The sequence below is a fragment of the Scyliorhinus canicula genome, chromosome 7 (genome assembly GCF_902713615.1).
Source record: "Scyliorhinus canicula chromosome 7, sScyCan1.1, whole genome shotgun sequence".
In the NCBI taxonomy this organism is placed as follows: Eukaryota; Metazoa; Chordata; class Chondrichthyes; order Carcharhiniformes; family Scyliorhinidae; genus Scyliorhinus; species Scyliorhinus canicula.
The window spans coordinates 11,033,121-11,048,905 of record NC_052152.1 but is presented as its reverse complement, the minus strand read 5'-3'; the positions used below and the strand labels follow the sequence as shown (position 1 = coordinate 11,048,905).

Here is a 15,785-nt window from a genome sequence, read left to right as displayed (position 1 = left end):
CTGCTGCCCGAGACTAAATTTTATCCCCGTTTGTTCTTTTAGATTCATAGAATTGTATAACGTGGAATGAGGCAATTCGGCCCATCAGTGCCGTGCTCGCACTTTGATGGAGCTATCCAGTCGGTTCCAGATTGTGGGGAAATACTTTTCAAGTATTTATCCCAAATCCTTTTTACTGTTATATCTGCTTCCACTTCCCTGTCAGGGAGTGCTTTCCAGATCATAACAAGATGCTTTTTATTTACATTTCTTCTTGAATTGCCTCGCGCTCCTTAGTCAGTGACCTCTGGTTACTCACCCTGCTGCAGTGGAAATGATACCTCCTCATTTACTTTGTTCAATAATAAAATATTGGGGGGGACATTTCAAACTTGTTCCCAATCTCAGAAGGCACACTCACTTCATCATTTTCACCAAAACCCATTCCTAATGGTGGCTGAGGGAGCTTACCGCTTTAGTGCTTTCTCAGTCATAAATTTTGTGCTATTCTATTTTTGTAATATTCATCAAATGCTAGGTTGATATGGTTCATAGAATCAGCAAAATATATTTTAAATCCATGCACCTGAGTCACATTTTGAACTTCCAGAAGAGAGTCAGTAGATCAGTTCTAGGTTCCATTGCAGTACTGAGGGGTTGCTGCACCATCAGAGGTGCCATTCTTCAGAGGAGGCGTTAACCCGAAGCCCTGACTGTCTTCTCGGGAGAACAATAAAGTTCCTACAGCCCTATTTCAAAGAAGAATGAAGTAGATCTTCCCGGTTTTCTGGGCAATATTTGTCCCTCAATCAACAACTAAGCAGAGGGTGGTCCAGATCCCGTCTCAAGATGGTGGTACCCCAGAGGTACCCTAGGCAATGAACTGGGGGAACCCTCGGAAGTCTGAACGCAAGGACTCTGCGGGAATTGCCTGAACACAAGAACATTCAAGAACACAAGGAATGGGAGCAAGAGTAGACCACAATGCCCATTGAGTCAGGTCCGCCATTCAATATGATCATGGCTGATTTGGGTCTTCAATTTAATTTTCCTGCCCGCTCCCCCTGTCCCTTAATCCTCTTATAGACCAGAAATCTGTCTGTCCCAGCCTTAAATCTATTCAGCAATCAAGCACCTACAACCCTCTTGTGTAGAGAATTTCAAAGATTCACAACCCCAATGCAGGCACTGTGGATCAAGTGGTCTCTTGCACAGCCGTAGACTTTCTATGAATCTGTGAAGTAATTTCCCTTCGCCTCAATCCCAAATAATCGGACCCTTACCCTGAGACTGTGTCCCATGTTTTAGACCCGACCAGCGGAAACAATCCCTCAGTGACCAACCTATCGAACCTTCTCAGAGTTTTGTAGGTTTCAATGAAAGTGCCTCTCATTCTTCTCAACTCCAGAAAAATAAGCCCAATTTACTCAACCGCTTATCACAGACCAACCCCCTCAGCCCGGGGACCAATTTAGTGAACCATCGCTGTACCGCCTCCAAAGCAAATATATCCTTTCTTAAATGCAGAGACCAGAACTGCACACAGTATTCCAGATGTGGTCTCACTAAATTCCTGTACAACTGTACCGAGACTTATTTACCCTTGTACTCCATTCACTTTGTAAGAAAGGTCAACGTTCCATTTATCTTCCTGTTTTCCTGCTGCACCTGCACACTATTCCTGAGTTCCTTGTATGAACACACCCAAGTCTCATTGAACATTGACAGTTACAAGTTCCTCACTTTCGATCAAAGATGATGCTTTTTCATTCTTATAACCCAAGGGAACTTCACACTGCCTTAAACTCTATCCGCCATTGTGTTACCCGGAAAGATTCATCTGTCCTTTGAAGGTGGATTCGCAGGTGGACAGGGTGGTGAAGAAGACAATCGGCATGCTAGGTTTTATTGGTCAGAATATTGACTACAGGAGTTGGGACGTCTTGTTGAAGTTGTACAAGACATTGATAAGACCACACATGGAGTACTGTGTTCAGTTCTGGTCACCCTATTATCGGAAGGATATTGTTAAACTAGAAAGAGTGCAGAAGAGATTTACGAAGATGCTATCGAGACCTGATGGTCTGAGCTGGAAGGAGAGGCTGGATAGGCTGGGACTTTTTTCCCTGGAGCGTAGGAGGCTGAGGGGTGATCTTATAGAGGTCTACAAAATAATGCGGGGCATAAATAAGGCCAATAGTCATCATCTTTTCCCAAACGTAGAGGGGTCTAGAACTAGAGGGCATAGGTTTAAGATGAGAGGGGAGAGACACAAAAGAGACCAGAGGGGAAATGTATTCAGAGGGTGGTGAACATCTGGAATGAGCTGCCAGAGGCTGTGGTAGAGGAGGGTACAATGTTTTTCTTTAAAAAACAGTCAGACAGTTACATGGGCAGGGTGGGTGTTGAGGGATATGAACGCTATGCGGGCAAGTGGGGCTAGCTTACTGATAGAAACTGGGCGGCATGGACAAGCTGGGCCAAAGGGCCTGTTTCCATGCTGTAAACATCTACCTGGCAATTTTCCAGCATCTGGAACTGCTGGAAAATTCAGAGAATTCTGACTCACTTACCTGAATAGTTACCCAGGAAATGTTAGACTGGAAAAAAAAACAAGTCTTGGGCAATTATACTGATTCCGTTCTCTCCCCCTCCCCCGACTCCTCCCGACCTTCCAACTACCCCAGGATCCTCTGACTGTCCCCCCGATCCTCCGGCTCCCCTCAACCCTCTGACTCCGCCTTGACCCTCTGACTCCTCACCTACCATCCAACCTTTCCCTTGAGTCACCCTGACCCGACAACACCACCTTGCTGCCCCACCCACCATGCCACCTATCACTCTACCACCCTGACACCCACCATTCTGCCGCCATCATCCTGCCACCTCCCACCCTACCCACGTACCTCACATTTACTAACACAGTGAAAAGCTATGTAAATGTCCCAAGGTTTTGCAGTGCATTAGTGAGTGAAGACTTAGCAAAATAGGGCAGTTACTTGTGTAAAAAAAGGGGGGGGGGTGGCTTGGTGTCCCCTGATGAACCTGCACTACAAGGAAGATCCCACAGGTACATTCCACATTTCTGAAGAGGCCTGGGGTCCAGGGAAGAATTGCAGAGCTCCAGTGCTGTGCTGTGTAAAAATAATAGAAGCAGAATGGCAAGCCGATGGTGATTGCCATTCTCCAGACGATTCAGCCTCTTATCTCTTTAATAAGTGTGGAATCTCACTGTGCATTGGCTGCCATATTTTCTACATCATAATCATGACTATACTTCCATTGGCTGCAAAATGTATTTGGGCCTCCCGAGGTCTTGCAAGTCTATTTTTTTCTCTGAATCATTCAATCCTTAATTTACTTTGATTTAGAAATCATCCTTTCATTCCAGGATCTGAGTGCGTATGCAGTTTGGAATGAAATTCTCTCCTCCCTATGGTGGAGAAGGCTGAGAGGTTGAATCTGGTTTAAATCATGTACAACAGAAGCTCTTTGATGACAATATTATATATTCACTGGATAGCTGCATATATTATTTGCACAGCAATGCAGAGATGACACTAGTTCCAAATCTATAACAGATTTATTTATAATAGTTTTAAAATCTCAGAAATTACAGGATTTTCTACACGCACACAGGTTGTCAGAATCTAGGTATTTTCTGGAATCTTCTCAGCTTCTTTACACTTTGGGCAGCACGGTAGCACAAGTGGATAGCACTGTGGCTTCACAGCTCCAGGGTCCCAGGTTTGATTCTCCGCTGGGTCATTGTCTGTGCGGAGTCTGCATGTTCTCCCCATGTCTGCGTGGGTTTCCTCTGGGTGCTCCGGTTTCCTCCCACAGTCCAAAGATGTGCAGGTTAGGTGGATTGGCCATGCTAAATTGCCCTTAGTGACCAAAAAGGTTAGATGGAGTTATTGGGTTACGGGGATAGGGTGGAAGTGAGGGCTTAAGTGGTTCGGTGCATACTCAATGGGCCGAATGGCCTCCTTCTGCACTGTATGTTCTAAGTTCGCGTTAGCACTCCACACAGGCACAGAGATGTGGATCGGAGGACAGAGCAATACAATCAAACACCGATCATTCAAACATTTGAACACAGAGCCAGTTTTTGGGTATTGATTGAAATGTCCTTTGTTTTTGCTTGGCCTTTAGAGAGCTCAGTAAGATAAGACTTTCTACATTCAACACAATTAGCAGTTATGTCTTGGCAGCCCTGCTCAGCTGAGACCGTAAGTGTTGATGTTGACAGGAGACCAGACTGCTGAGGTACATATGGTCAGTTAAGACATGGGGACCTTATCAGCCATGGGGGGGCTGTGCAGTAATATGAGAACTGTTCCATTCCTCAGCACTATCAGTGAATGTCCTGGGTTTTGGAAACTATCTTGTTGAACCAAATAATCATCCTCACTCCTCGAGGCAGTGATTGTGTTCCTGGACTAGTAATGCACATTGCTTCAAAGCTTTTGTTCAGTGTCCATGCTCAGTATCTGAGAGTTGCTGGCAAGGTTGGCAATTATTATTCAGATGTAGCTGTCCCTTGAGAAGGTGATGAGTGGAGGGGAGCTTTCTTTTGTACTGCTGCAGTAGTGAGGCTATTTCCCATTGGTGCTTCATTATTATTCTCTACGGTGGCTTGCTTGGACATTTCAGAGGCAAGTCAAGAGTCAGCCACTTTGCTGTGTTTCTGGAGACACATATAGGCCAGAACAGATAAGGACAGCACGTTCCTTGGGCAGCAGGGTAGCATGGTGGTTAGCATAAATGCTTCACAGCTCCAGGGTCCCAGGTTCGATTCCCGGCTGGGTCACTGTCTGTGTGGAGTCTGCACGTCCTCCCCCTGTGTGCGTAGGTTTCCTCCGGGTGCTCCGGTTTCCTCCCACAGTCCAAAGATGTGCGGGTTAGGTGGATTGGCCATGCTAAATTGCCCGTAGTGTCCTAATAAAAAAAGTAAGGTTAGGGGGGGGGGGGTTGTTGGGTTACGGGTATAGGGTGGATCCGTGGGTTTGAGTAGGGTGATCATGGCTCGGCACAACATTGAGGGCCGAAGGGCCTGTTCTGTGCTGTACTGTTCTACGTCCTTCCCCAAAGAACATCTCAGAAAACGGATGAGTTTCTTACAACAATCAGCCAGATTCACAAGGTCCCCATCACTGGTGTCGGTTTCTCACTTCAGGTTTTTATTCAGTAATTTGAATTGAAATAGCTAATTTACCATGTTGGGATTTGAACTCACAGAGGTAGATTTTCCCTTTTCATGCTTGTATGTAAAGCATCGCCTGGGTGGACAGCACGGAAGAAATGTGAGCAGCCCGTTATGTGTATTTCATCTTCCCCTGTTTCCGACCCAAAAAGGCAATCTAACTGAGAATGATCGGTTCCTTTCTGATAGTTCCCAAGTCCAGATTTGCCCCCTACCTTTCTTCTTTCTCAATATTTCTTGGCCCCATCTACATAGGGAAGTAAGATCACCCATCGATATGTTTTTTCACAGGATGTGGGCATCACTGGCTAGGCCAATATTTTGATTGTCCATCCCTCATTGCCCTTGAAAAGATGTTGGCGAGCCGCATTCTTGAACCCGCTGCAGTCCATGTGGTGTAGGTACATCCACTGTGCAGTTAGGGAGGGAATTCTAGGATTTTGACCGAACGTCAGTGAAGACTTGAGTTGAAAGGTGGCACACTCGGGGTTATCTGTCACACAATTCTTACAGTGCAGAAGCAGGCCATTTGGCCCATCAGGTCTGCACCCATCTTCTGAAAGAGCATCCTGCCGAGGCCCACACCCTGCCCTATTCTCCATTTAACCTGCATATCTCTGGACAATAAGAGGTAATTTTTTACATGGCCAGTCTACCTAACGGACACATCTTTGGACTGTGGGAGGAAACTGGAGTAACCGGAGGAAGCCCACGCAGACACGGGGAGAACGTGCAGTCTCCACACAGACACCCACCTAAGGCTGGAATTGAAACTGGAACCCTGGCGCTGTGAAGCAGCAGTGCTAACCCCTGTGCCGCTCTCATTTAAATGTGTACATGCACAACTAACCAAAGTGGTTCAACCAAATTTAACTCCTATCTCCTTGACAATGTTGCTTTGTAATTTGCCATGAGGGGTCTGTACACGTCTCGCGTTGTGATATTCTCCATCCCTTCCCTGCCTGGCGGTGGATGGCCCCCTTCTTGCTTTTCTCACTCTTTAATGAACTGACCAAAATGATAGACTCATCAGCTATTGTATTGCTGGTAACTTTTTGTCAAGGTAAGACTCCCCATGTGTTTCTAGACCAACACACCACATCAGAATTTAAGTATCTGCCAAGAACATCTCAATGTTGCTGTGCGCTCCTGTTGTCAGTAAAGTTTGCGTGGGCTGCACTGAACAACAGCAGGCATCTTGCCTCATCTGGTACAGGGTGGAAGGCGGGGAGGCAAACTGGGTTGATAGCGATCTCCTGATGCAATGTCCCCTAGTACGTGGGCTTCAGAGCACATCCCAACCTGCCCTATTGAATCAGTAACTTGCAGGAAGGTTTAAAACAAGAGAAGTAAATCCAGAGAGAGAGAGCGAGAGAGAGGCAGTATTTACCTAAAAAAAAACTAATAATAACAAAACAGCCTTTGTCTTGCCAAGATTTCACTGGAAGGAAATAGCGGAGATAAGCCAAGGTGTCGCTATTTCAGAGTTCCTAAAATGTGTTTCCGCATACTCATTTATTCATTATTCAGGTTGTCTTTGAAGCTATTAAGAGTACTGGCAGGCACTCTGACATTGCCTTGGATGACATATCTCTGACAAATGGAATCTGCAAAGATAGTGAATACCCAGAGCCAACAGCGGAACCAAGACCCACAACTCCGCCACCAGGGCCAAGTGAGTACTAAAGGACGTTCGGGGTGACGGACAGACGATCGGGACGTTCCCAAGTTCCATTTCCAATCTGCACTGCATTCTCAGATCTTAACCCAAGGCTGGCATTTGGTGCCATTGGCCGCAGTTGGATCCTGAGCTAAGGATCGGGAGAGAAAGGTTTCTGAATATGGTCAAATTTGAAACATAGAGCGAGGTTGGGTTTGTTTGCAATTTAACAGTTTATAATTGGAAAACTATTTGCTTTGAACTGAGCACAGAGTCAAAAGTTGCTTTCGAACATGGATTACTTTTGAAGTTCTCATTATCCTTTAGACAAACGCAACACCAAGCCAGTACCAGGAACATTCCACAAGCAACAAGGACATGATTGGCCATTTAATCCACTTTTTGGGTGGTGTTGACTGACAAAATCACAATGGACAAAATACCAACCGTGTTGGTCAATACTTTGGTCTCCTTTGTATTGTATCATGGAAAGAGGCAAACTGGGCCTTAGTCTCAGATCTCAGCTGAAGGGTAACCACTTCCAATAGTGCAGTACTCCAGGCAACTTTGGAGTGGAATTTCAGATTAGATAATCCTAGAGTGGGGCTCAAACTTTTAGTTTACCAGCCCAATGGATAGCAATGATATAAGCTGAGATACGTCCACGTTCACGTTTTCTGTTGCTCATGCCCTCCCAGATGGGCAAACAACATAATAATGCCCTCTATCAATTGCTCTCAGCTGATGTTAGTCCCTGAAGAGTTATCACACTTCAAGTTAAGCCATTACCTGAACTACATTGTTTCTGAAAGACATGGTAAGATGTTAGAGAAATGCATGTTCCTGCTGTGGATGAGGACATTGAGGACCGGGCGAAACTAGTGTCCATGGAAGCTGAGGCCCAGTGTGAGTCAGGGCTTGGAGGAGAGGAGAGGAAATTGGAGGGGGAATCTCGCCTGTTGAAAGCTGAAGGTCTGAGAGCTGTCGTGTTACACTGTGCACGACCTAATCTAGACAAAAATATCTTCCTTTTACAGCTGACTGTGGAGGCCCATTGGAACTCAGGGAACCAAACACGACCTTCAGCTCAATGAATTACCCCAAAAACTACGTTAATTGTGCATTTTGTAAGTAAGGCTCTCCTTCACCAACAGTTGGATTTTTTTTACTCATATTACTGATTTGGGAACTGTATTTCTTATTTGATCTGCTGTGTTTTCCCTCTGCCCTTCTCAACATTTCCCTCCTTCACAGACATCCCCTCTCTACTCCCATCTAAGTTCAACTACGCACCAAGAAAAAAGACAAAGGTTCTGATGGGCAGACATCCCTGAATTCAACTCCCCCACCTTGCTCCCCCCCCCCCCCCCCCACCCTCATACTTTTCCTGCCCCATTGGCAAACAATCAAAATTTGGAGATTTCTATAGTGACAGCCTACAGTTTCACCTCCCCATGTTGCATAGGGAGCTAGTTCCCTACCAACAGCGAAGATACAGGACAGAGTTCTCCATTTCAGAGACTAAGTGCTGAAGCCAGGATTGAATCACTGCTTCTACAGTCCCGAAAGTGGCACCGGTCCCGGAGTGAACATAGAACATAGAACAGTACAGCACAGAACAGGCCCTTCGGCCCTTGATGTGCCGAACAATGATCACCCTACTTAAACCCACGTAACCCGTATACCCATAACCCAACAATCCCCCCATTAACCTGACACTACGGGCAAATTAGCATGGCCAATCCACCTAACCCGCACATCTTTTGGACTGTGGGAGGAAACCGGAGCACCCGGAGGAAACCCACGCACACACGGGGAGGACGTGCAGACTCCACACAGACAGTGACCCAGCCGGGAATCGAACCTGGGACCCTGGAGCTGTGAAGCATTGATGCTAACCACCATGCTACCGTGAGGCCCCCCTCAGAACATCCTAATGGGCTAGCACAGGTGCCCAGTGGAACTAATGCAATTGCAATGAATGTGTGGTTCGCCGGAATCGGATTGGCACTCGAGAGCCTGACAAGCAGGAGCTGCATGTAGGCACTACAATCCTCACACCCTCATCCCAGCCAATAAGGTTGCGCTGGAGCACGTCCATCCTGTTGATGGGCCTAAGGAGGCACCCATAGAACTCCTGCCGCTAAGTTCACAGTGGCTAGTCAGCGGCGCGTGCAGCCGCATGGCTGCCTTATCAGACAGCGGCAACGGTGGTCTGTACCCATCCACCCCAACCCCATGGCTCACCTCCTGGCCACCCCATTCTATTCTCCCCGGCTAGCGGCACAAATGTCAGCACACTACAGCGATGGTGAACACTTTTTGTACCCCTTCTCTCCCCCCTCAACAGCCACGGCACCTGTTTCCCGATTTTAAATACCACAAGCGAAACTCACCATTTTAAATTCCTGCAGGCGAAGGTGGAGCATCGCGAGGGGCACGGAAATTGCCCATTAATGACGCCGTTTACTGTCCAATTTGCATGCCCATATGGCGTGGAACGCATTCACGCCGCTGTCGAGGCACCGGAGCATGGCATTCCGCTGGGCGCCTGACACTGGCCTCGATTTCCGGGTGAAACGCAATTGTCTGCCCAACCGCGCTTCGTGATTCCAGCATTGCTGGACGGAGAATCCTGCCCATCGTTTCTCTCTAATTGAGAGAGAGAGAGGATGCAGAATCCCTCACAAACACCAATAGATTGTGTCCTTCCACAAAGTGATCTGACAGAGGTTCGTGAATCATGCTGTTTTTGGACTAAGCAAGTGAGATGGCACAGGATGCTTTATCTGAGAAATATTTCCAATTCCCATTGATAACTTTCTCCATCTTTCACAGAATGCTTCCCGCTCACCACATTTCATTTCTCTTATTTCAGGTACATGGTATTTAATCGCAGAGCAGGGTAAAAATATCCAACTCCATTTTGAAGAATTCAATCTCGAAAGTATTTACGATGTGTTAGAGGTCAGAGATGGGAGAGGAAAAGATTCATTACTGATGGGTAAGAGCGACAGGAACTGAACCTTCATTGTTTTAGAGCAAAATGTGAATCTACACTTATTCATGCATTCCATTGTGATATTGTACAGCGATTAATAGCAGAGGCCACAAGATTCCGCTCCCTGAATGAGGGGAGGACAAGTCATCGCCAAGGCTTTTTCAACAGCACATCCCAACCTCCACCACATGGAAGGACAAGGGCATGATGTACATGGGAATAGTATCACCTCCAGGTCATATATATCCGTATTTGCGTACAGTTCTGGTCGCCTCATTATAGGAAGGACGTGGAAGCTTTGGAACGGGTGCAGAGGAGATTTACCAGGATGTTGCCTGGTATGGAGGGAAAATCTTATGAGGAAAGGCTGATGGACTTGAGGTTGTTTTCGTTAGAGAGAAGAAGGTTAAGAGGTGACTTAATAGAGGCATACAAAATGATCAGAGGGTTAGATAGGGTGGACAGCGAGAGCCTTCTCCCGCGGATGGAGGTGGCTAGCACGAGGGGACATAGCCTTAAATTGAGGGGTAATAGATATAGGACGGAGGTCAGAGGTGGGTTTTTTACGCAAAGAGTGGTGAGGCCGTGGAATGCCCTACCTGCAACAGTAGTGAACTCGCCAACATTGAGGGCATTTAAAAGTTTATTGGATAAGCATATGGATGATAATGGCATAGTGTAGGTTAGATGGCCTTTATTTTTTGACTTCCCATGTCAGTGCAACATCGTGGGCCGAAGGGCCTGTACTGCGCTGTATCGTTCTATGTTCTATGTTCTATGTTCTATCCCTGTGCCTTCACTGTCGCTGGATCAAAATCCTGGAACACGTTTCTTAACAGTACTGTGGAGGCACATTGATTTTAATGGTGACTCACCACCAGTTCTCTAACGCAATGAGGGATAAGCAAAATTATTAATAAATGCATGGGATACATATCAAGGAGCTAAATTCAAACCTTCATAAATCGCTTTTTGGCCTTCGCTGGACTACTGTGTTCAATTCTAGGTACCACACTTTGGAATGATGATAAGACATTGCATGCAAACAGGATTAACTCGCATCGTATTAGGTTGAGGAAGTTTAGTTGTGGGAAGTTGGGGCCATTGCCCTTACAGCAGAGAAGGTTTCGGGGAGGTTCGATAGCCGTGTTCAAAATTCAGATCAAGAAATTGGGCTGGATTCTCTGGTCCACCAGCTAAGTGGTTGGTGATGGGGTTCTCGACTCCCATCCGCTTGTCAATGGGATTTCCCAGTGAAGTCACCCAACACCCCGCCTGGAAACCCGCAGGAGGGGTTCGCTGCCTGCGGGAAAAGAGAATTCAGAGATTAGTTCCCTTGGCAGAAGGGTCGAGAGGACAGAGATTTAAGGTGATAGGCAAAAGGGGCTGATGCAATTTGTAGAAACAACATATTATGCAAAGAGCTGTTATGATCTGGAATGCCCGGTCTGAAAGGGCTGTGGGAGCAGATTCAGTAGTTACTTTCAAAAGGAAATTGGATAAATGCTTGAGTTCTTGGAACTCAGAGGGAAAGAGCTGTAGGGAATGGAACTAATTAGATGTTTCTACCAAAGATCTGGGACAGATATAATGGGCCAAAACGACCTCCCACTGTGCCATATCATTCCATGATTCTCTGATTCTAGGGCCTGCCCAATAGTTATCTCTCAACCTACATCACTAAAAACTGATAATCTGGTCATTAACACATTACTGTTTGTCAGATATTGCTCGGCGCAAATTTGCTGCCATGTTTCCGATATTGCATGACAAGACCACAATTTGTAAGTAGTTAATTTGTTAATTGAAATAGTCTGGGACCATGCAATGTGCTAGATAAATGCAAGACTTCCTTTCTGTTATAAATTGGATGTCATTATTTCCCATTTAACTACGTCACCCTGACCACCTTTGTATGTTAGAATCCCTGCCGTACAGAAGGCGGCCATTCAGCCCATCGAGTCTGCACTGCTCTCTGAAACAGCACCTCCCACCCAATCCCTTGCCCGATCCCAGTAATCCCACCTAACCTTTAGGCATTAAGGGACAATTTATCATGAAAAATCCATGAAACCTGCACATCTTTGGACTGTGAGAGAACACCGGAGCACTCGGAGGAAATCCACGCAGACACAGGGAGAATGTGCAAACTCCACAAAAGACAGTCACCTGAAGTCAGAATCGAACCCGGGTCCTTAGTGCTGTGAGATAGCACTGATCCACCGTGCCGCCGCCCATGATTAAAAGAAAATGAGAAAAAGGCTACAGTGAAATGAAAGAATAATGGTGAAAACATATTTTGTGCTCAAGCTTTGGTGAAACCTGAAATATGTGCTTCCTTTTCTGACCTCTGGTTTTAGGTGTGTATACAGGTAATCGTCCCTTGAATGATCTCTTCTCCACCAAAAGTGAAATGACAGTATTTTTCACCTCCGACAAGTTGGGATCCAGAAAGGGATTCCTGGCAAATTTCACCACGGGATTTCACTTAGGCCTGCCAGGTACGACAGTCTCATTTTTATTTATCCATTGGGTAAACCGGCCCAAACATTGTCTGGTAATTGTAAGGGCTGCGTCATAAAACCGTCAAGCGGCTGTCAAATTCTCACGCCTGAGTCAGAAGGCTCTGTGCAAGAGTTTCACTCCAGGTAGTTCATCATAAAGTCGAGGATGGGGCACCATATTGAAAAAGTTCCGTACTTTCAGAGCTGCCGTCTTTTGAATCAGATGTGAAACCAAGGTCCTGTCTGCCCGTTTAGACGGACAAAGGAACATAGGAAGTTAGGAGCAGGAGCAGGCCATTCAGCCCGTCAAGCCTGCACCGTTATTCATTTAGATCATGGCTGGTCACCTACATTGACACTATGTTCCCCTGCTAACTCCATATCCCTTGATGCCATTAGTATCCAGAAATTTATCAATCTAGATGCTCAATAATTAAGCCTTTGAAGAACCTTAGGGCAGAGAATTCCATAGATTCTCCAGCCACTGAGTGAAGAAATTCCTCCTCATCTCACTCTTAAATGGCCTGCCCCTTATTCTCCGACAGTGTCCCCTAGTTCCCCATCACACCCCCTAGGAATTTTGTAAGTATCAATTAGATCACCTCTAGTTTTTCAAAACTTTTTTTTTTTTTTTTTTTCTTTTTTTTTATATAAATTTAGATTAGCCAATTATTTTTTCTAATTAAGGGACAATTTTAGCGTGGCCAATCTACCTACTCTGCACATTTTTGGGTTGTGGGGGCGAAACCCACGCAGACACGGGGAGAATGTGCAAACTCCACACGGACAGTGACCCAGAGCCGGGATCGAACCTGGGACCTCAGTGCCGTGAGGCGGTTGTGCTAACCACTAGGCCACCGTGCTGCCCCAGTTTTTCAAAACTTGACAGAATACAGACCCAGTTTCTTCAATCTCTCCTCACAATCCCACTGTCCAAAGGATTGGATTAATCTGGTGTACCTTTTCTACACTCCCTCTATGGCAAATGTATCCTTCCGTAGATAAGGAGACGAAAACTGTGCACAATATTGTACAATTGCAGCAAGATATCTTTCCTCCTGAAATGAAATGAAAAATGAAATGAAAATCGCTTATTGTCATGAGTTGGCTTCAAATGAAGTTACTGTGAAAAGCCTCTAGTCGCCACATTCCGGCGCCTGTTCGGGGAGGCTGTTACGGGAATAAAACCGTGCTGCTGGCTTGCCTTGGTCTGCTTTCAAAGCCAGCGATTAGCCCTGTGAGCTAAACAGCCCCTGTACTCAACTCCTCCTGCAATGAAGGCCAACATACCATCTGCCTTCCTAATTGCTTGCTGCACCTGCATGCTAGCTTTGAGTGACTGGTGAACAAGGACATTCAGGTCACTTTGGACATCAACACTTCCCAAACTCTCATAACTTTTCAACCAAAGTGGACAACCTCATGCCATGAGCAAATTTAGAACATTACATTTGGTCCCTACACCTAAATCATTAATGTAGATTTTGAACAGCTATGGCCCCAGCACCGATCCTTGTGGTACACCATTCTGCCACCCTGAGAATGACCCATTTATTACAACACTGTTTTCTGTCTGCGAACCAACTCTCAATCCAGAACATTGTATTGCCTCCAATCCCATGCGTTGTCTTTTTTTTATTCGTTCTTTGGGATCTGGACGTCGCTTACTAGGGCAGCATTTGTTGCCCATCTGATGGATCTCTGTGTCTATTCAGAATCCTGGATATCCGTTATCCCATCTCAGTTCCCAAGTAACAAAGATCAAGTCTGTGCTTTTTGGCAAAGTCCACTGGAACTTTATTTGTCAGCTGCGCCACTGGCAAACTTATTTTCAATGCAAAATTAAGAGAGTTTCTAACTAGCCCTGCAGCAAGCTAGTCAGAGCGACTGTCTTTAGCGAATACAGTAGTTGAGTTTTCATTCAATTACAGATCGTAGTAATTCTTCAAATCATAATACACAGGATAAAATAACTGAATAACTTAAACAAAAGAAAGATGGTGATTAGCAAAAGCGAGCAGCAAAGGAAATAGGTTTCAGAAATATAGATGGGGTGATCCCGGGATGAGTTTTTCCATCCCGGTAAGTGATTCTTTTTATTTCTGATTGGCTTTAACTAATTTATAATTTACTCAATTCGGCCAAAATGTCTGTCCATCAATTTAAGATATATAAGTATTTAAATATATTGGTGCAAATTTCCCATTCCATCGCTTGCCAATTTTCCAAATTATCCACACCTGCATCTAACATTAATTAGAAAAACAGTTTTCATTGAGACACTATCACCCTAGACTGGCTGTTACCATAGAAATGGGACTGCCCATTCTGTAGAACAATGGGGCCTTTTAGCTAGTTGACGTCATTGACCTTGCAGCCTCAGGCAACTTGCTAATATGAAACCTAAGGAAAGAAAGACATTAAAGTGTATGATCTGGATTAACCCTTAGGGCATTCTCAGCTATTGATGCTTAATATGATTCTAGTTACTTATTCTTAATGAGTTCTCATTTAACCCTTTTACCTCTATCATCTCCCCTTGCGCTCATGGTTATAGCTGACTAGAAAAGTTAATTTCTATTACCATCCCTAATTGCCCTTGAACTGAGCAGCTTGCTAGGCCATTTCAGTGATGGGGCAGTTAAGAGTTAACCTCATTGCTGTGTGGGTCTGGAGTCACACCTGCAGGCCAGATCAGATAAGAATGGCAGATTTCCTTCCTCTGAGGGACATTAGTGACCCAGATGGGTTTTTACGACAATCGACAATGGTTTCATGGTCATCACAGCTTTTAATTCCAGATTTTAATTGAATTAAAATTTCACCATCTGCCATGGTGGGATTTGAACACGGGACCCCAGAGCATTACCCTGGGTCTTCAGGTTACTAGTCTAGTGACAATACCACTACGCCACAGCCTAACCTATTTTGTTCACTAATCTCCTGTGTGAAAAATGAAATGAAAATCGCTTATTGTCACAAGTAGGCTTCAATGAAGTTACTGTGAAAAGCCCCTAGTTGCCACATTCTGCGCCTGTTCGGGGAGGCTGGTACGGGAATTGAACCGTGCTACTGGCCTGCCTTCAAAGCCAGCGATTTAGCCCTGTGCTAAACAACCCCTAATGTGTGGGACATTATCGAAAGCCTTCTGAAAATTCAAATACACCACATCCACTGGTTCTCCTTTATCTAGGCTACAAGTAACATCCTCAAAAAAAAATTCCTACAGGCTTGTGAAAAGTGATTTCCCATTCATAAATCCATGCCGACTTTGCCTAGTCATATCATTATTTTCTAAGTGTCTTGTAATCACATCCTTTATAATAGTTTCTATCATTTTCCCTACTGCTAACTTCAAACTAATAGGTCTGTAGTAGTTCACTTTCTCTCTCCCTCCCTTCTTAAATAGTTTGCCACTTCCCCATCTGCAGGAAC

The 15,785-nt window shown here is 45.3% G+C and overlaps 1 protein-coding gene across 1 annotated transcript in view; it reads left to right on the top strand.

Moving 5' to 3' along the window:
- Positions 1-15,785, top strand: part of tmprss15 (transmembrane serine protease 15) — a 115,355-nt gene that overhangs the window by 73,175 nt on the left and 26,395 nt on the right. Inside the window, exons 13-16 of the mRNA XM_038801257.1 lie at positions 6,716-6,860; positions 7,883-7,972; positions 9,724-9,849; positions 12,207-12,347. Coding sequence (XP_038657185.1) covers positions 6,716-6,860; positions 7,883-7,972; positions 9,724-9,849; positions 12,207-12,347 — 502 coding nt within the window. The remainder of the gene's footprint in view (positions 1-6,715; positions 6,861-7,882; positions 7,973-9,723; positions 9,850-12,206; positions 12,348-15,785) is intronic.